General features: G+C 39.9%; 2 protein-coding genes across 4 annotated transcripts; one reads left to right on the forward strand and one right to left on the reverse strand.

Annotated features, from left to right (window-relative positions):
- On the reverse strand, positions 1 to 14,981 carry CEP76 (centrosomal protein 76). Of its 3 annotated transcripts, none has more exons than XM_050306855.1 (12): positions 14,832 to 14,981; positions 13,288 to 13,443; positions 12,869 to 12,950; positions 12,279 to 12,503; positions 11,008 to 11,193; positions 8,770 to 8,867; positions 8,000 to 8,128; positions 5,378 to 5,569; positions 3,298 to 3,464; positions 2,066 to 2,399; positions 752 to 969; positions 1 to 361 (listed from the first exon to the last, which is right to left on the reverse strand). In XM_050306855.1, the coding sequence occupies exons 1-12, from the start codon at positions 14,892 to 14,894 to the stop codon at positions 223 to 225; spliced, it is 1,989 nt and encodes a 662-aa protein (XP_050162812.1). In that variant the 5' UTR covers positions 14,895 to 14,981; the 3' UTR covers positions 1 to 222. The 3 variants fall into 3 exon arrangements, with proteins under 3 accessions (XP_050162812.1, XP_050162794.1, XP_050162804.1); XM_050306837.1 differs by lacking the exon at positions 14,832 to 14,981 and adding an exon at positions 13,923 to 13,987; XM_050306847.1 differs by lacking the exon at positions 1 to 361 and having other exon boundaries at positions 777 to 914; positions 14,832 to 14,957.
- PSMG2 (proteasome assembly chaperone 2) lies at positions 14,948 to 22,146 on the forward strand. The gene is made up of 7 exons (XM_050306989.1): positions 14,948 to 15,104; positions 16,742 to 16,913; positions 17,730 to 17,788; positions 18,597 to 18,715; positions 19,976 to 20,149; positions 21,278 to 21,398; positions 21,791 to 22,146. Exons 1-7 carry the CDS (start codon positions 15,036 to 15,038, stop codon positions 21,881 to 21,883), a joined length of 807 nt encoding a protein of 268 aa, XP_050162946.1. The 5' UTR covers positions 14,948 to 15,035; the 3' UTR covers positions 21,884 to 22,146.
- Positions 22,147 to 23,845: the final 1,699 nt, after the last annotated feature.

Consider the following 23,845-nt stretch of genomic DNA (forward strand, 5'->3'; position numbering starts at 1 on the left):
TAAATATGAAAAGTAACTTTTATTGCAAAGAATAATAAATTCTCTTTATAAATACAATCATTACTGTGTACACAATCCCCTTCAATACACACAAAAATCAATATTCATGGTATTCAAAATCAGTGGCATTTATATAAAATACTAGTTTTTAACTGCAAAACTTTGTACCCACACGCATTATTTTTCAGATCTGAAAAGGAATGAATAATTCTGGGGTTTTTTTCAAAGGACAGAGCGGTATTTACAAGCAAACATGATCCAAACAGCACACGCAGATTCAGGGTATGTAAACACTCGTACACGAACTGCAAGTCGCACTTGGTCTCCCCTGCAACAGATTATTTCTTCACAAAACGGAGACCTGTGTGACAAAAAAACAAGAGTAAGATATTATTAAAGCTTTCAATTACATAGCGCAATTTTTTTCAAATATGACTAACGTTTAAGTAACAATGAGTGTCATGAGCCTATCATTACAAATAATAATATTGTTCTATTGTGCAGGGGCTGTTGCCTTGGAGGAAAACAAAATCACCACTGATCAGTTTTAACAAGTACCAAGAAATTAAATTAAATCCCCGTTCTGTAATTTAATCCATGAGAAGTCTATCATCAGTAAACTCACCAGTGTAACCTAAAAGTTCTGTAGCCACTACATATACCACACAACTCTTCTTACAGTTCAAACCTAAGGAAATTAATTTTCTTTAAATTTCATTATTTAAAAAAAAATCTTTACATTTAAACTCACCGAAGACACGTGGCAAATGCTCTCCTGGCATTTCTGTGTACAAAATGGATAGGAAACCCTTTGAACGTGTGACCGTCAGGTACTGCTCTTCTTATGGCATCTTGAAACTCCTCATTTCCTGCAGAAACACCCGTTGTGCGTTCGAGCTCATAGGCTGCTAATGCTGGTGACAACACATAGGAGAGCTGGTCATCCCAAACAGTAGAAAAGCCAAGATCCTGTGAGGCAAGTCACAGAATGATGACAACTGTGCAATGAAGGAACATTAGGATATGCCTAAGCTTGCCTACTGTATAGATTCAAATAAATACAAGATTCTTTAATTGGTAGTTAACAGCAGTGAACCCATGAAGCAGACTGACTCACACACCAACTGGAAGGATCAAAAACATGACCAACAAAGTATCCAACATTTAGCAAGGAATGAAGTTAGACTACTAGACTAAAACTTCAGGCCAGCAGAGTTGAAACTAGATGTTTCAGCTACAGTATCTCTGCATGAAATGTAAGAAGATATGCATAAATACACATCAAAAATGTGGAAAAGATCAACTACAATTCAACACACGTTTCTCTAATGTCTCTCGTAGAAAACCCTTTCTGAAAAAACAGTGCAAAACACAAAGGCATGTACATGCACCTTCTTCCTACCAGCCCAAAAATGCCAAGAAGTAGAAAAGTTTACCATGTATGTATTCAACACTGCATGAGACTCAATACTCTGAGAAGTGCTTGCCACCCCAAAGGTTGAGCATTGCGTGGGGACAAAAACAAAAGCAGTCCAAAAACTCCATTAGAAACAGACATAAGCTAACAGAGACTTAAAACATCAACACCTTCACATCCAGTACAGAAAAGACTTGTTTCTGGCACATCATACCTTGTAAAAGTCCTGGTAAAGGATGTAACTAACTTCCAGAAATATCTCCAATTTTGTAAAGCAATTAGAGTAAACTTAAAGTCTGCTTTTATCGAGGGACCAAAAACATTTTTGCTGCATAGGCAAAGCCCAATGACAACCACATTGATTTTCCTAGTGCTTTTACAGACCACTCATAGGTAGTCTGCAGGCCACATGTGAGGCTACGAATCACCACTGAAAATAATAAGTATGATGTCTAAACCAGTTCATCTTTCCAAATATTTTTTTTTCAGTTATTTCACTTTTCACATACCACATTTCTGCAAAAGCTGATGGAAAACACATTGTAAAGATAGGAGAATGTAAGAAGTAAGAAACGGCTATCCAAAACAGGTACACAGTTAACACATGGACCTTTGTTACTGTGACAGATCAATGACAACCTTCCTTACCTTTCTGTGTTCAGAGACCAGTATTCTCAGCTGCAATTCTATCTCGTTGCTTGTTACTGCAGCATCTATTGCAGAAGCACAGAGAGGAGGAAAAGGGGGAACTGAAGATGTTGCTCCAGGAGGACATACAGATTTTATGGCTTCTCCACTCATGGGCTTCCATTTAGATTCATCGTGCAGGTCAAACACACAGAGGTCCACAGCGTCAGAGGGCTGACAATTTCCAAAGAAATTCTGGTGGTTGAAGACACAGCCTATTGTGCGATAAGGATACAGTGGCTTGGGCTGTTCAACTATGGGAGGGTCATCAGGGTTGATAGGTCTGTGGATGTACCTAATCAAAAAGATTCAGTTTCTTATTAATACACCTCATATCAAGGCAAGGTGAAAACATTAAGATGGGACAGATATAGCCATTTCTCCTTTAAAAATACAAGTCAAGTTTGTCATATTTTTTTCCTCCAAAAATGACATTCATTTGTTTACAGAAAAGTCATTATCCACATTTTGGAGGTATAATAGACTACGAAAAAATATATAATTTTTATTCTTTAAATCTAGAAAAATAAGCTGATTAATCAAGCAGATTCTCAACAGCAATTAAATTTTACAACTATAACAACATACAGTTTCCCAACTATTCATCGCATTTGGAGAAATCTTCAAATGATACACAAACATCCTTCAAAGGATACACTAACAGTGGCAAAACAGAATTGCTTGTTTTCAGCACTGAATATAGCCTGTACTAGAGCTTTAGAACACCAAAGAACTACGTGTGCTCTTCTCAAATGACTAAGCAAGAGAAAATCTCAGAGAACTTAATGAGATTTCTGCAGGGTGCAGGTGGGGGGGAAATAATGTAACACTGATTTCACGGATGAAATCAGGAGAAAAACAAGGGTTCCTAAACAATCATGTCAGATTTCATCTCCTTTACAAATGACGGCAGCGATAGCATCAATGGCTTTCAGCTGCCATAAGACATAGAATGGTTAGCACACAGTTTTAAAAAGCCACTGAAAACCATATTACAAACTGTTGAAATACTTCCCCTCATGATGAACCAGTTATTTTCCCAACAAAAGCAGCACACAGGAAAAAGAGTCAGACAAATGTCACCTGTATTTCACGACAGGTATAAAGATTAAAAAAAAAAAAAAGCAATGACAAAAATAGCCCATGCAAACCTCAATTACATTGTTCAGTTTTCTTATATTCCTTTTACTCACCTGTGTCCTGTTAAGCTCTCCCAAAAAGTAACTGTTCCATCAGTTCCACAAGTCATTACCCAAGTGTGAGGGACTCCTTTTGCTTTTGTCCCGACACACACAAAGGCTTCCAATCCAAACCCAAGAAGAAGACTGCACAGAAGGTTAGAATGATCTTCACAGTCACCCTAGACAGTAAATATTAATAAGCTGTTTTGAGAATCAAGCATGGGTAAAACCTTGGAGAGAGGAAGTGGTGATATTTCTGTAACCATTGTTTAACAAGTCATGTTTCTCTCCTGTTTACCTAAAGCATGTCTCAGAAGGCAGGATTTTAGAGATTAAACTTGACAAGTTTTAGTTTTCTGAAGTTTAGTTTTAGAATAAATCAGTTAAAAATGTATCTTCTAATGACAGACTATTTATATCATTTATTCAAATATAGTGTATGATTAATACTGGGAAATATTTCCTATGACTATAAAGATACCTTCAGGTATCTTTAAACCAGAATCTATTGACCCGTGAAGACAAAACCAATGTTCTAATTAAATGTAAAAATGTATATCAGGCAAAAAAACCTGAGGCAAGACTAGAAATTACACAATATTTTCACACAGTTAGGAAATTTACTCAATTAATAAAATGTAATTCTACTGTTATTTCACTGCCTTGAATACTCTGTCAAAGTTGAGAAAAGAAACAAAGATAAAACAAGGTTCCCCACAGATCTAACTGTAAACCAGCTGGAAGTCACGTGTAGTTGCTTTTCCCTTCAGTCAGAAAAGCATCTCATAAATACATTGCTACCACTGATAATTCTCAGAAAACAATTTCGAAATGCAATGTCTCATATTCTTTGTTTCTTAATTTCTTCACAAATGTAAGTTGTAAAGGAAGAACAAAAATTGCTTATGCAGTGGAGGCTTCGTAACACAAAGCACAGCATTCAGAAGTAGGAGAGTAAGGCTCTTGAGTCGAGTAACTATTCAGAATACTGAAAACGTAAAATTCAGAGTTCTTGGGTGTATCTTCCACAATCTTCCCCTACCACAGTCTACAAGGGAAATATGCAGAAAAATAGATTTGAACAAGTCCGTAGAGAACCTGTGTTATTTTAGCAATGCTGTACCACTTCTCACAAGAAAAGTAATAATGGCCCAGTCTGTGTCTCAGGGGCTAAATTCAATTATTTTCTACACAGTTTTCCACCTCTGTCTTGAAGAAACACCTTTCTCTGTGCCTCAAATTCAAAGTCCCTATTGTCATCTCCATCTGAAAGCCAGTGGACAGCCAGTGATGCCTTTATATGGTACTTAGGCATCATATGATATTGAGGGACAACAGACAATGCCTGTTCTGTGTGGTCTTCGGAGACAGGTCTAAAATCTGTGATACAGCTCTTGCTTCCATGAACACATCTTTTTAATACAAACACATCAGTGACATTATTTTTGAAGGCAGAAGTATCTCCATGGCAACGAAAAACTCTGACCACTCCAAAGAGGTATTAAAAATGATCACTGTTACTTTTATCCATACAACAGAAGAACTATAATCCAGAATGAGTAACAATTAGTTTCATTTATTACAGTTATATGATACAAGTATCAGATCACCAAGAACTAGGCTGAAACTTTCAGTGAAAATTCCTATTTTGCAAAAAATGGAATGTTAAGACTGTCAGTATATTTTAGTCCATCTCAAAAAAAAACCCACCAAAAAACAGCAAAAGAGACTTTTCCTACTCTTCCTGAATTAGTCAAGAATTCAGTGAATTCTGCACATTAGTCCTCCACACTAGCAGGAATTCACCAAATAATTATATGTGTTCTTGGAAATGCAGTTGAAGAAAAGCAAACTCGCTGCCAGGAATGTACTGAAAAATGGACCCCAACAACAGCAGTAAAGGAAGTCTGTGCCAAAGCCTTCTTGTCTACGACTTAATGTCTGTTTCTCCTTAAAAAGAACTTAAATTATTGTAACAGCATCCCCCAAATTTTATTTAATCCATGCACTTGCAGCCTGTTTCAAATTACTGACTTCAGTTTAGAATACGATACCTGCTCCGTTGCGTCACACGAGGAGTACTTTCACATACCTTGTTTCTGCACAGAAAAGCGAGGAGGGTGCACCACTGCTCTTGCTTGCCACCCCCTCCTCCGATGACGGGAGCTCTCTCATAGCCCAGGACGCTGACAAAACGCGCTGCTTGCCGGGGTGTGTCCAGCAACCGGCCCGCTCGGAGTGGTCTGACGAAGGAGCACACCGGACGGTTCACTCCGTTTTCATCCTGAACACATGTAAAACAGGGTTACTGGCCAGCCACTCAGGTAGGGCAAAGTATTCATCCTAACTTAGGCTGCCGTTTGTTTTGCTATGGGATATACTATCCCTGGAATAAGTATCACTCAAAAACCAGCAAGTCACAAAAATACTTCCAGAATTAAGACACAGGACCTGATAAGGCAACTCATTTAGAGACATTATGGTTAGATTTTTCTGCTGGCTCTGTCACCCATAGGGTGTTCTGGACTAAACGTTTGAACATCAGGAACAGCACAGGCTGTAATTTATCTTCTTAAATATGAGGAACTATTTGTGCTCTACCCACTATCAATTTCCACACCATCATCAAGCATAAAAACAAGCCAAAACAAATCTTCCCACACACCAAATCCCACAACAAACAAAAAACTCCCTCAAAAAGCATTAAACACTCAGAAGCTGATTTTAGAGTTTAAAAGGTATCTATTTCCTTCTGAATTTGAATACTCTACCTCTTGTCATAACAGCAAGGAATAAAAACTACTCACAATGAAGTAACTAGATCTATACAAATTGACTAATAGTATTAAGAATTTCTAAGTCCTTGGAAAAATGAAAAAATAAGATGACTTTAAAAAGGTCTGTTTTATTACATGCTGCAGGCAAATACTATGATTATCAACTACTAAAACCATTTCAAGAAGTATAGAACTCTTCTATTCCTCTCTGGGCTAAATTGGTACTTTTACACTCATCTACTTTAAAAAGGGATCAAAGCCTTTTAAATCTCTGCAGCTTCAGGAAATCTCATATTTTTACTGGAGTCACATATTGTCCCTGTTAAGCTTTTGTAATGCTTTTCCAGCAAGCTGGTGGAAGAAAAGCAGCATTTATTTGAAGCTGACTGGAATCCTGTTGAAAATTATTTCACAGCTTGAAAGCAATAACCCCCCCCTACAGGCAGGATTCATTTTTTAATATAGTTTCATATATAAGGCCTGCTTCTGCATTACTCACATGAAACTGGATGATAACAAAGTTATCAAACAATTCTAATTTTCCCAGAAATGAGCAAGGCCATTAAGGGCAGTTTTACTGAGGTTTGCTATAGCCAGTGAGAGACTCTAGATAAGCTCTCTATAGGTACTGAACTAGCAAGGGCCTCGTTTCCATCCTATTTAATTATAGAATTGTTTCTCTTTATACCCTGCCCTGAAACCCTTAAGCCTTTGTATTGTGTCTGTTTGGAAGGGAGTTAGGTTTTCTTCATAGCAGCCCCCATGGTGCTGTGTTTTGGATTTGTGACCGAAACAGTGCTGGCAAGACGCGGGTGTTGTAGTTGCTGCTGAGCAGTGCTTGCACAGTGTCAAGGCCTTCTCTGCTTCTCACTCTGCCACCACACAGTTGTAGGTTCAGGGTGGACAAAAAACTGTGAGGGGGCACAACCGGGACAGCTGACCTGATCTGACCAAAGGGATACTCCTTGCCATATAGTGTGCCATGTTCAGTAATAAAACTGGTGGGGGTGGGGAACAGACTTTTTCTAAACTTGTCCGCTGCTTGGAGACTAGCAGGGCATCAGCCTGCTCATGGGAGGTGGTGAGTGACTGTCTTACTGTTTCCCTATTCTTCCTTTCTTTCCTTCAGTTATTAAACCACCTTTATCTCAACCCATGAATTTTTGCTTGCCCTTTTTATTCCCTCCCCCACCCCACTGTGCGTGGAGTGAGAGAGTGACCGACTGGGAGCACAGCTGCTGGCTGGGATTTGGAAGTTCACATCACTACTGAACACTCACGGTACAGCCAGGATGGAAGTTGTTGCTTCACTGAAGTGAAAGAGGAGGCACAGATTGCGTCAGGATACTACTCTAAGATAAGAAGTTCACTGTGCATGAACTCTGCTAGGAACATGGCTACCATGCAAGGATCATACCACTCCTTATACTGAGGGATAGTTGCCGAGGAGCAGCTGTCACAGTAATTTATTAGATTGCAATAATTTTGACTGTAGCAATTGTGTGACATTAACCAGACAGATTGCTTTACAGGTCACACAGAGCTCAAACATTGTGTGGATCTGTTCTAATAGATCTAGTAAGTCCATTTCTTATAACTGTTTCATCTGGTGTAAAATTTATCTGAAACAGTTTGCACAAATCACTCAGCTCTCTACCATTTGTGAGTATTCAAGGAAAAGACTAAACAGGCTTTTTCACCTCGTACATCAGAGGTAGTTGGAGCAACCCTTCTGTCTGCATCATCCTAGTAAGCTTCAGTACACAAAGAGAAGTTCAATCCTTACAAATTCAATTTTTCAACACACCACATGTAGTCCTGTAGCAAGTGTAACCACATCATAAACGTATTCAGATTCTACATACACATAAAGTTCAAAATAAAATCAAAAAGGATAACTTACAGAAAGGAGTGGTATATTTGTAAAATTTACAAACCTGTGCAAAAATCTTTACAAGCCTTACATTGTGTGTAGGCCTAATCTGCAGGTATTCTCTCCACCATTGCTTAGCATACACAAGAAATAAACGTTCTTTTTCTGCCGTTTTCTGCCGTTCCAAAGTGAACTGTAGGTAAGAAAAACAAAACCAACCCTATACATACTAATTCCAAACAGGAAAAAAAACCCCCATATTAACACCACATCTGGCATATGTAAAATAAAGCTTAATATTTTACGTGTGCTATGCAAATTCTGTGTATTTTTAAATGGAAATCCAATTAAGAAAAACCTTAAGTTACATTTCTTGTTTGTAGGCTCTTATACTAAGCTTGACTGAAGTAGTGTCCATCTCAAGTGATGGGCTGATGCCCAGAAGGATTGCTCAGATTTTCATGTGCAGAAGAATATCTGCATGCGCCTTCAGGCCAACATTTACGGGCTTTCCAAGCAGAATAGCTGACTTGAAATTATTGTTTCGCGTGGGAAAGGGAGCAAGAAACATACTACCTTCTCCTCCTTAGTTTTGACACAAGTAATTAGAAAAACTACAAAAGTAATATTTTGAATAATGTTCTGTCATGGGTAAACCCATGACATGTTCAGTATAGACAAAGCAGTTTTAAAAAATCAACTATGTTTAAATTTAATAGGAAAAAAAGTATCAAATAATAAAAAAATCAACAGCATTCAGCATCTATAATTCTATACTGAGCTTCCCCTCCTCCCCAGTAAAATAATAAGTTAACCCTCCCAGAAATTACTTACTTGAGTACTAGTTATTTCTGAAGACAGCGTCTTATTTAGCTGTGGATACATTTCTAGTCTGATGTTTAAAACACCAACAGAAACGTTTGATTCTGTACCTTTGAACCAAAATAAATTTTCATCAGTTCTCTCATATTCGATTTACTTAGATTATTTCAGACAGGCAGGGGCAAACAATTAAAATAACTGTTAGACATATTATCACAAAAAGTAATTAAACTTCTTTCAATATGGGCAAAATGAGAATCTTTACTTAAATTTCAAACTCCACTGAGGCTGTATGAGAGCATAATCTGACCAAAAAAAGCACAGATTTATAGATCTATCATAATTATCCAAGGCCCTTTTTGCAGCCAGTACCAGGATGTATGAGACAAATGGTGTTCTAAAAATGTTCAGGTCAGGCATCTAAAATCGAGTTGGAGAGTAACACAAACTGTTAATGTGCCGATTCCTACTGATTACACAGGTAGCTCAAATTTAAGTAGCTCAAAATAAGTCAAGTTCATCTTCCCCAAGACACAGTTCATTATAAAGGATCCCAACCGTCACACCAAGAGATTATTCAACTCAAAAAAACTCCCGAAACAACAAACAAATGAACCAGAAATCCCCCCAAACTTAACATTCTTGTCTAATGCTGAAAATTTAGAATTACATGAACAACCAGAAGCATTACAAAATGGATTATAGATGGGATCATAGGCAATACAAGCAATAGAAGCCTCACATAATAGTTTATCTATTTATCCGAAATGGCAATATGCTTTGATGTTCTTGATGCATTTTGTACAATGACAAGACATTAGAAGAGGAGAAAAAGCACTGGATTTACTGCATTGATACTTTACTACTTTTAAAAAAAGATCATGAGAAACAGATTTAACTCGCTCCATCACCCATCAGTGTACTACATTCAACTTATTTGCTATGCATTTCCAAATCATTATAAAAAAATATCACAGAATGGCCCGGGTTGGGCAGGACCTTAAAAGATCATCCAGTTCCAACTCCCCTGCCGTGGACAGGGACACCTTCCACTAGACCAGGTTTCTCAAAGCTCCATCTAATCTGGCCTTAGACACTTCCAGGGATGGGGCATCCACAGCTTCTCTGGGAAACCTGTTCCAGTGCCTCACCAGCCTCACAGTAGAGAATTTTTTCCTAATATGTAATCTAAAGCCACTCTCTTTCAGTCTGAATCCATTTCCCCTTTCCCTGTCACTACATGCTCTTGTAAAAAGTCTCTCTCCAACTTTCTTGTAGGTTCCCTTCAGGCACTGGAAAGCTACTAGAGGTCCTCTGAGCCTTCTACTCCTCCAGGCTGAACAACTCTCAGCCTTTCCTCATAGGAGAAGCTGACAAACATATCAGCAAATAAGCTTGCTACATTTGCATGGGCTGGATAAAATACTGCACCAAATCATATGTTCTCTAAAAAAGAATGCAGGGAACAGTGATAACAATCAGGAATAATTCAGATAGTATATCCAATCTTCAGAATACTTTTAAGGTATAATTCAATCTCTTTTGAAACTATCAAGGACTGCTCAACTACCTAAGAGGTAGAGAAAGTGGGACAAAGAATACTCAAATGATCTCAGCAGCTGTTTACTAAACTCTGGGACAGCTACCCCTTAGGAAGTGACAGAAGATCTGCTCTTCACTCACTAAATCATAATATCCTAAAAACTTAGGTCGGAACTCCTGAAAAGGGGAGCGAGGGCAAGTGATACACAAAAATACATGTGTATATTAATTGCTAAGCACCTTATCAAAACTGTGCAACCCTTCAGTCAGAAAACATGCTTCCAGCAACTGGAATAAATGGGATCAGAGCAGAGATCCCTTTCTCTAGAACTTGCTAGTTTTCTATGAAAGGCACACAAGCTAGATTTTACTCTGCAGTGCACTGGTCAGACATATATTCCTGAAGATGAACTGCTGGATTTTTGTTTGCTTGGTTTCTTTCTGAAACCTTATCCAGATTGTGCAGATGATCAGTAGTGGGAGCTCCCAGACATTGGGACCAATATTACACAGGATCTGGAATACGCATTTTTAGCAGTTTGGTAACAAAAAATCTGACCATTAAGTTTTCTAGACATTTTCTAAGGATACTTTATAGTTACTTATGAATTAAACTAAAATTGAACTAGATAAAAAATGTTGCTTTAAGCTTAAAACCAAGCTCAGTACCCAAGATTTTCAGTGATCATGTTTATTATTTACCCTTACCTACACCCAGGAGTTCAACAGCAATATTTGTTACGCCGTTCTCTGCAGCCAAGACAGATCGCCATTCCAAGAAATAGGATGCTACCAGCGTGGTCTCACCAAATGTGTCTGTTCTGATCAGAACCATATGCACTGGATCACATATAGACAACATAGTAGTTGCATCCACCATTTTGCTTCCATCACCTGCCATTATTAAACCAAAATAAGACAGCAAGAATGTTACAATCTCAAATTAAATCCTCAAAATTAAAAAAAAAAAAGGCAATAAAATGCAATTTAAGCAATGAATATAAAGAAAAGTCTTGAGTCCAGACACGAGAGTAATGATCCCACCTTAAAACCCAACTTCAAACCAAACCAAGCTTACGACAGAGTTACAGAAAGATCACAGTTAATTTACAGAGGAGATAAAAAGTTCTTGTGGTTGAGTATTACAATGCATCAGTTCAGCTACATAAAACATTAAAACGGAATTAGCATTTCAGAAAATAAAGACCATTAAAGCACATCTAAGTAAAAGCAACTAAAAATATTCTTTAAGTTGGAGTGTCATGTCAACTTAATAAATATTAGTATTTAGGAAAAACTTGCTCTGCAGTTAAGCTTGACTCTGTCACAGAAACTGCTCCATGAGCAGCAGAATTAACAAAATCTGATTTTCTTTGAATTTGTGGTATATTCACTGTCTTCTCCCAGCTCAGCTGCAATAACTCTGGCTTTCTCTCTGTTCCATGATATTCCATAAGGCACCCTGCAGTTCTAGAGGATTCATAAAGCATCCAGAAATCTTTTTATAACCTACTTAGCTCATTCCATGTTCCCTGGCTACCAGTAGAAGAACAATAATACAGGCTGTGGATGACTGACTCTTCTGCAGGTGTCTGCCAGATGGTAGGCAAAATGAAGTCACACTGAAGGTTTTTCCTTCTACACGTCAACAAATTTACATTTCCCTTCTTCACTCTTCAGCACAAAGTTAACAAAAACCACAGCCACCTTAGTATCTCTTACATCCATGAGACCATCCCCTCACTGTCAATTATGGATAAATTCAAGTTATTTTAGAGTGCAAACGAAGGAAAAGAGGCAAGAGCAGAGAAAGATCTACAAGTGGCATAACCCAATACAGTAATCAGTTTCCTTAGGAAAACACGACAAAAAACAGGAAGCAAATCCACCGAATAAATAATACCAAACACATTTCACAGTAACTCTTAAGTCAGAAAAAATCTCAACAGCATCAGCTTTAAACTCACAATATTCCTTACCTAGGCTATCCTTGTGTACTTCAAGTAAGAAACCATCATGAAAATCCGGCTCGCAGGCACAGGGTACAGGCTTAGAACGGAAGCGCTGGTTTCGAAAATGCAAACACAGAGTGAAGGTGGAAGAGATTTGGCCAGGCAGAGGCTCCGGTTCCTGAAGATGCTCCAGAAAAGCTTTTCCACCCAAAACCTGAAGGTAAAGATACCTTCGTGTTGGGTCAATGTTTGCTGTAAAGCGTAGCAATAAAAATGAAGAGACTACAAGCAGATCTTAGAAAGCTTAAATTGTTAAGTATCAGGTAACTAACAGGAGACCAGGAAACAAAAGAAACTTCTTTGAAACAAGTGCCTAGGAGACAGTGTTTTTTAAATGCACTGAAGTTATCTTAATGTAAAATAAATAATGAAAAAGTCACATTTAATGCAACATCGACTGCTCGTGCTTACATGAATTTACTTCCCGTGGATAAGCAGGGCAAACATCCACCTTTACGCCAGTTCATACTGGATTACTAATTCAGAGTGCAAAAATCACAGACCTCAAATTCCTCTCAGAACTATGATCCAAACGTTTAAATAAACAAGAAACATACTTTTTTTCAGAACTGGTGGTTCTCTCTCAACAAAATGTGTTGATGGTTTTGGAGCTGAGGTCCTCTCCTTTTCATTCACATCCTGGAATTATAATTAAAACTTTTTAAGGAGTCAAGGGATGCAACAGTGCTCTTACCACAGTCTTCTAAAAATTCAAGAATCCCCCATTTCAGCTGAATGCCATTCCTTAAGTATGCTCCATTCTAGTACTTGAGGTATAATAAAAATTAATATTTTCAATGCATTAGTATCATTAAACCAATTTCAGCCAATGCATTAAGCTTTCCTGCTCCTATTACGTTGCAAATCAGTAAAGCCATTAAAAATCTTCAGAAGTAGCACATTTCCACTTCGTCAAAACACCACGTCAGTAAGAGGAATAAGCAAAAACCACTTTCACTCTTCAAAAGCTACTTACAGTTACAAACTTAAGTTCCTTCATAACATCATCAATGATTCCTCGCTGCCTTAAGGCTTTTATCAGATCTTCTGTGGATAGCTGCTGATGCTCAGGTGCAAGCTCTTCACGTATAGTCTCAGCTAGAACTTCTCGTATCCTCCCATGGACATCCATCTGAAAAAAAATTCACTGTAGGTTACAAATACAAGCTCTTTACATGGTAGTGGTTGTGACTTAACAGTTAAGTCTGTAAGAATTCTCCGTGGAATGAAGAAATAACTACACCAAAATATTGTTCCTTTCAGAACTAACCAAATGAACCACTGTGTTACAATAGCAGCCCTCCAGGTAAAAAAAAAATAAATCACAAGCATACCAAATCTGAGCATTTTTACAGCATCTCCTGCACTGAACTTCCTTCCTTACAAAAAAGTCTGCAAATCCATCCATTACAAAAGGGTCATTGTTACAATTTCTCATCTCCCTCATAATTCAATCTTAGTATAACAGTTTCTTATTTTTTAAGGGCAAAACATACACTTTTGTATACTTGTAGGTAAGGTACAAAAGTAATAAATCTCCCTTGCATGCTTCCCCTACACTCAAAGGGAAGTCTGAGAATGTCTGCCCTACATCTGAGCAGTGTAACTTACATGGATTTATAAACCTGTCTCTCACACGGGAAGGATGTTAAGGACACAACTGCTGTTAAGGACCTGAAATAGAATCACAGAACGACTTGGGTTGGAAGGGACCTTAAAGATCATCTAGTTCCAACTCCTCCCCGCCACAGACAGGGACACCAGGTTGTTTAGAACCCCACCAAACTGGCCTTAAACACTTCCAGGGATGGGGTATCCACAACTTCTCTGGGAAAACTGTTCCAGTGCATCATCCACCCTCACAGTGCATAATTTCTTCCTAATATCTAACCTGAAGCCACTTTCTTTCAGTTTGAATCCATTATCCCTTGTCCTGTCACTACATCCCCTTGTTAATAGTCTCTCTCCATCTTTTTTGTAGGCTCCCTTCAGACCCCGAAAGGGTCTGAAGCCTTCGGATTGTTTAGGAGAAGAGAAGGCTTCAGACCCTGAAAGGGTCTGAAGCCTTCTCTTCTCCTAAACAATCCGAACTCTCTTAGTCTTTCCTAACAGGAGAGTTACTCCATCCTTCTAATCAACTTGGTGGCCCTTCTCTGGACTCGCTCCAAGCAGCCCGTTCTGCCGCACGACAGGTGAGGAAACTCACCCACTCTACCAACAAGCGACAGATGAGTTACAGCCTCGGTATTTATTTCCCAGTCAAGGCCCTCGCTTAAAAAAAAAAAAAAAAAGCATCAAGAAAACGACACAACGGTGGCTGGAAACCACCTGCCGCCACCGAAGCTGGGAAAACAAAGCGAGCGCGCCCCGCCACCGCCTCAGCGGGCGCTGCCGCCGCCCGCGGCGGGTGACAGCGCGGGGCTCCGCGCCGCCGCCACGGGAGCCGCCACGGCACCCCCGGGGACGGGGGGGGGGATAAAGGGAAGTCTCTCCGGCGCCGCACCGCGGAGCCATCCCCACCTTGAGCAGCTGCTGGTGGATGATCTGCTTCAGCTCCGAGGCTTTCTCCGGCGGCAGCGACATGGCGGAGCCGGCAGGACAGGCAGCGCCAACCGCCCTCCAAGGGGCGCGGGCAGCGCCGCCACCGCCCCCTGGCGGGGACACAGGGGCGCGGCGTCCGGGCCCCGCTTCCTTCCTTCCTTCCCTCCGCTCTTCCCGGCCGGCATGTTCGTTCCCTGCGACCGCGGCGGGGGCTCCGCCGCCTCCGACTTTAAAGGCTTCACTCTGCTCATGGTGAGTCGCGTTTCTGCTCTAGCCCCGCGCCCGCCCTCGGTGGGTTTGAGTGGCTGCCCCGACTCCCGGCGCTGAGGGCTCCACCCCTGTGGGGCGAGACAGGAGGGGCTCGGGTCTCTCCCTGCCCTGCCCGGGGGTCATCCCTGGGTACTTGGCTGCGGGGTAAACGGAGGCGGCTCTGGGCGAGCGGTGTGTGTAATCTGTGGGGTGTTGTGCCGAACAAAGGAGGGTTTGGAGGGCGCCTTCCCAGGGCTGTTTCCAGCAGAGATTCCCGCGGTCTCTTCCGTTCCCGTCAGCTTTTCCCTCCTCAGAACCCCGGGTTAGCCCCTGTCAAGATGTTACGTGCCGAGCTGCAATAGCTATGTACAGTTTTAGAGCAACAGCTATATGCCACTGCGCTAAAAATTAATACGCCCTATGTGGTTTTGCAAGATATGTAGCACCCGTGGGTTGCCACTGCAATAAAAGGTTGTGGGTTTTTTGGTGGGTTTTTTTTTTTTTTTCATTTAGTTGCGATATATAAACGTTTGCAATGTAAAAAAAAAAAAAATCCTCTTTTCTGCTATATTTAAAACTGGGATTGGGATTGTTGCAGGAGGCGTTTTTATCCCCTTATGTTACGACGTCGATCTCGGGTAATGGTACCCGAGGTGACCATGTCTGTGTGAGGCGGGAGCTCCAGCACAGGCTGCGATGGGACAAAACCCCATCATTTCTCCTGCCTACATCATTTCTCTCCCTTCCCTGGGTTAGTGAAAGGTAACCTCATCGCTTCCCAACCCAGGGCTGCACAGCCCGGGATGACTCTGCAGGCTGCGCGGGAAGTCATTCCCGGTCAGCTGACCAAAGCAGCAGGAAATGCATCACTGCCGCTCTCTTCGTATGGGAGCCACGGGGATTTGGGTACCAGCCGGTGTGCAGCGACACGCAAAGTGCTGCCGCGTCCTCCTTCACCTTCCGTCAGCATCAAATTCGGTGTCTTTCCGCAAAGGGCGGCAGCAGCAATTCGTAGATTTGCTTATAAATTAGAGGAAAGAAACTGAAAGTATTAATGTTGTCTTCCTGCAATAGTTTCTTCGGAAGGACGCAGACTCCTGAACTTCTCTTTCTGTGCCATCACATTGGGTGTATTAGATCAGTATCTGCCCCAGTTGGTGATAACCCACGGCGCTGCCTGTGAAATTAATCCGAGGGGACCCTTAGCGTTTTCATCCTTAAAAAGTGAAAAATTACCTAGTCTTTGCCATGGGTCAGTCTGAGATTTAGAGGTTTAATATGTAACATCAGCGTTACCATTGGGTGTCATGTGAGGTTTACCAGTCTCACATCAGTTTCTTCAGTGGCTTTTATCTACTCTCTGTCCGAAAGAAGAGGGGAGGGGGTAAGTTTTAAAGCCTTTGTTAAAGTTTACAGTGAGACAAGAGTATTCACAGAAGTGGCCGAGGGTTTTTTTGTGGGACAGGGACCAAATTCCGTATTGCTAATCTGCTAAAAAATAGTAACTTTTGTCAGGATGAGCAGCCGCTTTTAGAAATCGTGTTTGACCGGAATTGAAGCAGTTTTAACTTTCACTATTTGAAGAGCACCTTGTATCATCCGTAAAACACATTGTAATTTGGTAACTTCTGTTACTTCAGCCAGCAGTGTCGGTGGGAAATGTTGGCCAGCTGGCAATAGATCTGGTGATTTCCACACTTGACATGACGAAAGTTGGTTACTTCTACACTGATTGCCTGGTGCCAATGGTTGGAAATAACCCTTATGCAACAGCAGAGGAAAACTCAACGGAGCTGAGTATAAATGCTGAAGGTGGGTGTTGAATGCTGAAGGTATTTACAAGACGCTTAAGGTGCAAGAACATCACATTTACTTTTTGTTCTTGTTGTTGCACTTTGCTGATGTGCTTAAATTAAGGTCAGTAACAACTGCCGTAGCTTAAATTAAGGTCAGTACAACTGCAGTAGCCTACAGGTAAGAACATATTTACATTTCACAGAGGAGACTGTACCTGTTGTTATTTTGGAAAACCAATTTGACTTGTTTGAATTTCAACATTATTGCAGTGCAGCCAAAACTCTCTGCGGTGTTAATCCAAAGTAACATCAATTCTGCACATACTTAAAATAAACTGTTTGGATGCAAAATGAATTTCTGGTGTGGAAGGATATTTATCTGCGCTCCTTCCTTTCTTCCTACCTACATTTGCCTTTTTCCCTATGCAGTGTTTTTCCCTCTCCCCCCTACAAATTCGTAGTTTCTTTCCCTACATTGATCATCATATCTAATTCTTTTTTACCCTCTTAAATCACAGAAATCTAAGCATAATCTGTCAATCTTTGCAAAGCTGCAAAATAGATTATTTGAGCCATTACTCGTGGCAGATCTTCGTATATTTCTCTTCATTTAATCCTTTCAATTTAGTACAAGTGAAATAAAGTCCTGTGAAGACATTGCACAAAAATACGTATTTTTAACATTGTGGGTATTCTCAGGCTTTCCCATGTGAATTGATAGCTGAAAGGTTTACTATCCTGAGGTTTGTAAATTGGATAAATCCTGGTATTTCTAAACCCAGATTTCTTTCACGATTTCTTCTTAACAAAAGCTAATTTTTTCTTCTTGTAGTGTATTCGTTACCTTCAAAGAAACTTGTAGTCCTGCAGATCAGATCGCCTTTTATAAAGGTAAGTATGTTCATTGATTGTTCTTACTTCACTATTTGGTTTGCATAGTTCTGCTGGCAAGTAGTTTAAGTGACCTAACAAAATTATTTTTCTACTTCATCCTAAAACACCTTGTGCAGTTGATATGATTTTACTGATCTCTGCATTCAGTGAGCTTTTGTTTTGTTTTTCCAAGCCCCACAACAACCTGTATGTGATAGAAGATTTTAGTATAAATATCTTCTTAGTTACTAACAGTCTTGAAAAATATGAAATTATCTGGGGTTTGTCTGGAGTGGAGTTTTTTGTTACGTTTATTGGTTTTGTGTCTTCTTTGTAATAGCTTAATTTTTTTGTGTCACGCCAATTAATTATTTCATAACGTTCTATATTAATTTAAACTGCATTCATTATGAAAAAACAAAGAATTTAGAATTACTCATTAACTGGACAGTGGGTGGTATTTAAAATAAGCAGAATACCATGCCAGAAAAAAAATTCAGTGGTGCAGTTTTTTAGCCATTCAAACTGTGGAAAAATACTCTGTGATCCTGCCATCCCATCTTACTCTAAGGCTTTTTCCGTTGGTATTAATAGCACACAAAGTAGGTGGTATTGATGTTGTTAACATGGTCTAAATGATAATTTTTGTCATGCTGTGTGTAGTTTTGATGAAGTGAACAACCAGGGCAGCTTTTTAAAAATATATCTGGGACTGAAGACTTAAGTAAAATTTATATCACTGCTAAACATTATATGTAACACCTTATATTGTTAAGGACGTGTTACATTTTCCACTTTTTTTTTTTCTTGTTGTCTTTGCATGAAGAACAAGTACAGGCCATTCTGTGAAGCCCTGCTTTCTTGGGTGAAAGGCAGCAGATGTGCCAGAGTCGTCGTTCTGTCGAGCAGCCACGCGTACCAGCGCGACGACGAGCAGCTTCTGGGGTATGTCTGTGTCCTCAAAAGACCTAAATGGATGTTTCTGTTCTTTCTGGGTGGCGTGTTCCCCTCTACTGAGTACTTCTGGCAGGGTACTTTTGCTTGGCTGTGTACCTAGGTCATAAAATGCTTGGTATACTATTAAAACTTGATGTTACACAGGATTATTTTATGCACGTTTCTGAACTTTGTTAGTTACTGCTGTCGAAAGTGCTGATCAAATAACAAGCTGTAAGCAAATTGCACTTGGCCTGCACTGTCAGGCACCAGAGCCTCAGTTCTGACTTCCTGTGGCTGCAAGCAGTTTCAGGCATTATCTGCTGACATACAGGTCACAGATTAGATTTTTAACAGTTGATTATAATATTGGTTAGCTTCTTACCTCTTCATCATCATTCTGCATTTCGAAGGTTTTTCTTTAATACAGTAAGTTATCGTTTTATTTTTTTTTAAAATAGGAAGTTATCAGTTATTATTTGTTGGGAAGCAACTGCAAGATTTACACTTTATGTATTTTTTTAGATATTACCCATTTAAAACCCAAGCATTTCTTGCTTGTCGAGGAGGGCATCATAATTGGTGACTTAACAGAAAACAAAATTAGCATTTTTGCAAAAGACTAGTTGTTATCCTCAGGCTGTATAAATGTGTAGGGCTTTAAAGGAGGTTTAGGTCTGTGCACGTCCCAGAAGTAGTGGTAGTTGCATACAATTGCAGGATGGCCAGCTAACATGGAATGAAATGAGAGGGACTGATGGTTATTTGATGAGTTCTGAGTCGTACGTTGTGGTGATTTAACCCCCCTCACCTCCCTCAGCACCACAGAATAACTCCCTTGTAGGTGATTTACTGCTGTGAGCTTATTAAAAATACTATATATTATGGTGAAGTCCAAGTTTACCCAGACTTTAAATTCATCACCTCCTATCTGAAGGAAGAAAAAGCACATTTTATTTGTAAATACTTTTAACAACCATGTGCAGTCCTCCTGTTTATGTGCTTCTGTTTTTGGTACTTGCCAGTTATTTGAGCCCCATAGAAGTGGGTACACCATAGTTCTATTTGTGGCAGAAAATTGAGTAGTTTGTACTGTTTTGAGACCACAGACTTACCTTCTAACTTTGATTGGAGGAGGGAGGGAACATCAGAGCAATTCCTCACTCCAAGTGTGAGGTCCTCAATGCTTGCACCTTCTGTCTGCCACAAGTAATAACTTTGGTAATGTCTTTCCTTGTCAGACCAAAGGTATTCTTGATTTGTTTCTAGGACACCACTGCGCTACCTACTTACACCTGATCTTGAGAAAGCAGTTGGAGGCCTTATGCAGGAGCTAAACTGGAAAGAAATGGAAAAAGTAGCAGCTTATCCTGGAATAAGTGATACAGACAAAGTTCTGCATATTCCTGGAGGTGGCATCACAAAGCTGTTGTTTACTGAGAGGTGAGTTGTCTAAAGATAAGCACAGGACGATATCAGAAGTCTTTTTTTTAGTACTTGGGTAGAATTATCTTTTAAACTGGTGTGTTATAGGAAAGTTCCTCTTTTTATAGAACAGGATTTTGTAGAAATGGTACTTTTTCCAGGTCAAGCCTATAATTTGGAGGGGGAAAAAAAAGGGAATTCTGGATCAATAAGTTAGAATATGATAAAAATATAAAGAAATCAGCTTCACAGTTAAGTTCACAATTAATCTGGTATCTGCTTTTATGCAAACCACAATTTGTTAATAGCAAAATTCCAGAAAACCCCCAAACCAAAATCACAAACAATTCTGAGCACTAAGAATAAGTTAAGATTTCAGGGCCAGCAAGCAACTAGATGTGTTTCATTGAAAGGTGTGTGCATCAGAACTTGTGCTGAAAGCATGGCTGAGTTTTTAAAAAGTTTTTGGATATTAATACTCAATATGGCACAACTGTGTAGTTTTGCAAAAATGTTTGTTTTGTAAGTGTCAGGTGGAAAATTGGCTTTTATTTTTAATTATTATTTTTTGCATCTGTCCACGCTGTTGCATCCAACAGCAGCAGAGTCACTAATACCATGCTTACCTATGTACCAACTTCAGTATGGAAACAATATGCAAATGTAAAAATAAAAAGACCTGCCAGGACTTAAGGGAAAAAAAATCAAAAATAACAGTCTTAATATCTTGATGAAAAAATGAGAGTATTGTGAGTAAAGTAGTGATATGCAGCCTGCAAAACTGCTGGTTTAAAATACGCAGAAAGGTAAGGAGCGATTTTATCAAAGGATCTGTATAAGTGCCCCACCAGCACAAAGATGCAAACTAAGTACGTAAAAGAGGCCCTGAGTACTCTTGCAAGATGTAGAATTCCTGCCCTGCAAGTTAAAGAACAAATTCAAGACTAAGAAAAAGGGCATGAAATGTGAAAACGCACTCAAGGAAGTCTGGAGAGGAAAAAAAATCTGTCTATATATGCACACATTTTTACTTTTTGGATTTGTTTTTTAAGAAGCCATATGCAGGTTGTTATTGCTCTTAATACATAAATATAATTGTTCTTGATCTAAAATAGAAATACAAATGCCTGTTCATTTTTGTTACAGCTGTTCAAAGGGAATTCAAATGGCAGTTCTTCTGAAATTTTGCTCAGAAGGGGACAACATCCCTGATGCATTTGTTCTTGTTAACTATCTCAATGAATGGCTCCAGCTGGTTAAAAGTGAAGTAAGTGCTGTTTGATCTAGAGTTCTTGCTTTCGTAATTTATATCCATTATTTTCATTTTTCTTCAGTACAGAACTTCAAAAATGTTACTCAGATGAATTTTAGCAAAGTTAAATATGTTTTGGCTCTTGGTCATCAAGGATACACCAAATTAAATACATATTTTGATTACAATCTCACTGGGAACCTCCCTACCTGAAGAATCAAACCTGAACACCAGTTCTTTCGTTTGACAGGTGTGGGGAAAGATTGTGTGAGGGTTTGACAGAGTTCTATCTTCCAGTGCCCTTCTCTAAAGCAACCCACCATGACACCGATGCCTATACCTGTGCCAGAGATAGAATTACATCATTAATACTCAAAACTTAAAGAATTATTCTGGTTTTGTTGCAGAGCAACAATTCCACAGATTGTTCTTCACAGTGGAAGATACCAAGTTCTTGGCGCTTACTTTTTGGCAACGGTCTTCCACCCGCGCTCTTCTGATCAGTTCTGAACTCTCCTGTGAGTCCTGTGTGTGGTCACAGACGTCCCTTGAGGTGGTGATTACATAGCAATTGCCAAGCCACAGCAGCTTGCTTTGTTGTCTGCATAAATGCTTTATTTAAGAAAAATCCCTTTTTGTGTGTGTGGGTAGATGAAGAAATTAAGGTAACTTTCACAAATTGACCAAAGAAATATGTTTTGTACAGTTGTTTATTGAGTAACTTTGGTTGAAAGTTTTTTCTAATAAAATATTTTTTAAGAAATATTTTTTCCTCTGGTGAAGTGTTATTGCCATGGACAAGCCTGTGGCACTCCTTCTTAAATCAGGTGAGAACCTGAGAGTGGTGGGTAGGCATGGATTTTCTTATGAAGATAAAACCCTTCTCTTCCATGTCAGCTGTGGATCTTTTTTTCAAAACTTCCTGGTGATGTAAGTGAAGGTCAGAAGTGATCCGGTTTTGCCTTCTTTTCCCAGAGCTGTTTTCAGCTGGGGAGACTGCAAGCAATATAACAGCCTGTTCTGGCTTTTGTGGTCTACTTAGAAACAGAGAATGGCTTGGGTTGGAAGGAATCTTAAAGATCATCTAGTTCCAAACCCCCTGCCATGGTCACTAGACCAGGTTGCTCAAAGCCCCATCCAACCTGGCCCTCCAGGGATGGGACATCCATAACTTCTCTGGGTAACCTGTTCCAGCGCCTCATCACCCTCACAGTAAAGAATTTCTCCCTAATATCTAATTTCCTAATATCTGATCTAAACCTACTCTCAGTTTAAGGCCATGCCCCCTTGTCCTGTCACTACATGCCCCTGTGAAAAGTCCCTCTCCATCTTTTTTGTTGGATCTCTTTGGGTTCTGGAAGGCTACAATCAGGTCACGCCTAAGCCTTCTCTTTTCCAGGCTTCTGTTCCACTTCCAAGGGCTGCTGAGATGATAAAACTACAGCTTTCTAGGTCGATGAGCCTTCTTAGACTGATTTGAACATGAATACAGTGCTCTCAGATATAAAGGAACTGGGTAACAGTGCCCTGAGAGCAAGCAGTCTGGTATCTCTGTGTTTTATAAGCTGAGTCTGAGACAGCAGTTGTGTGATGTGCAATTCATGTGTTTGATGTTTTTCATGGTGCTTGTCTTGTTGTATTAGGTTACACATTCAGTATTGATCTTTTTGGAAGTGCTTGGTCACATCGGTTTATTTAAAAGCAGCTCTAGAACTGACCATCTCACATCCATGATTTATAGTTGAAAAGTGTTGTGAAAAGTATTGAAAATATATAATGAAAATATATTTTTAGGAGTTCCCACAGGTATCCAGACTAATAAGCTGGTAAGTCAAAATGCAGATGCAGTCCAGGAACACAGACAGAAGTAGCACAAGGCAAGTCTGGTAAGTCTAAAAGTCTAGTTGGAAAAACTGACCGCATTCAAACTGAGCCCAGTGCTTAAATTGCTGTGAGGCAGAAGGGAGAAAGGAGCACAGTCACTTCCCTCTTTATTCCCAACACTGGTGCTGGGAGACACAGGCCAGCTGCTGTGCTACAGCAGCTTCCCTGCAGAAAGTAATGGATCTGTAATTGTCCATCACACAGAAACTCGAGGTCACCGGTGTCCTGCACTGCAGGAGCTCTTGCCAAGCACCAGCATCAGCCACTCCGTGTGAGCAAGGTGGGCTCCATGCTGGACAGGTGAAGACTGTCTCTCAGGTTCTGTTTTTCTTCTCCCTCTTCTTCCCCTCTCATCCCTAATTCCCAGCCTAATGGGTGTATATATTTAGCTAATTACATTCCAGTCCTGCATACTGACTCTGTGTGTTAGTTCTGAACTTTGGATCTACGTTGAAATAGCTGTTAACTGGAATGACCAACTGGAAAGACTTGATAAGGGCAATAAATCTTGTCATACTTTTATAACTGTGCCCCTAAGAGCCTATTCCTTGGAGTGGAGAAGAAAAAAGACAGGGTGA

This window comes from Myiozetetes cayanensis, unplaced genomic scaffold (genome assembly GCF_022539395.1).
Source record: "Myiozetetes cayanensis isolate MyiCay16 unplaced genomic scaffold, myiCay2020 scf1, whole genome shotgun sequence".
In the NCBI taxonomy this organism is placed as follows: domain Eukaryota; kingdom Metazoa; phylum Chordata; class Aves; order Passeriformes; family Tyrannidae; genus Myiozetetes; species Myiozetetes cayanensis.

What these genes read in the sequence shown, in the direction of transcription:
- CEP76 (XM_050306855.1), bottom strand. Translation starts at nt 14,894, where the DNA reads ATGTCGCTGCCGCCGGAGAAAGCCTCGGAGCTGAAGCAGATCATCCAC. An exon ending in CTTTTCTGTGCAGAAACAAG is followed by an intron (nt 3,465 to 5,377) that starts GTATGTGAAAGT and finishes TTTACTGTCTAG; the next exon opens with GGTGACTGTGAAGATCATTC. An exon ending in GAGAGCTTAACAGGACACAG is followed by an intron (nt 2,400 to 3,297) that starts GTGAGTAAAAGG and finishes CTTTTTGATTAG; the next exon opens with GTACATCCACAGACCTATCA.
- PSMG2 (XM_050306989.1), top strand. Translation starts at nt 15,036, where the DNA reads ATGTTCGTTCCCTGCGACCGCGGCGGGGGCTCCGCCGCCTCCGACTTT. An exon ending in TCAGATCGCCTTTTATAAAG is followed by an intron (nt 17,789 to 18,596) that starts GTAAGTATGTTC and finishes CTTTGCATGAAG; the next exon opens with AACAAGTACAGGCCATTCTG. An exon ending in GACGACGAGCAGCTTCTGGG is followed by an intron (nt 18,716 to 19,975) that starts GTATGTCTGTGT and finishes ATTTGTTTCTAG; the next exon opens with GACACCACTGCGCTACCTAC.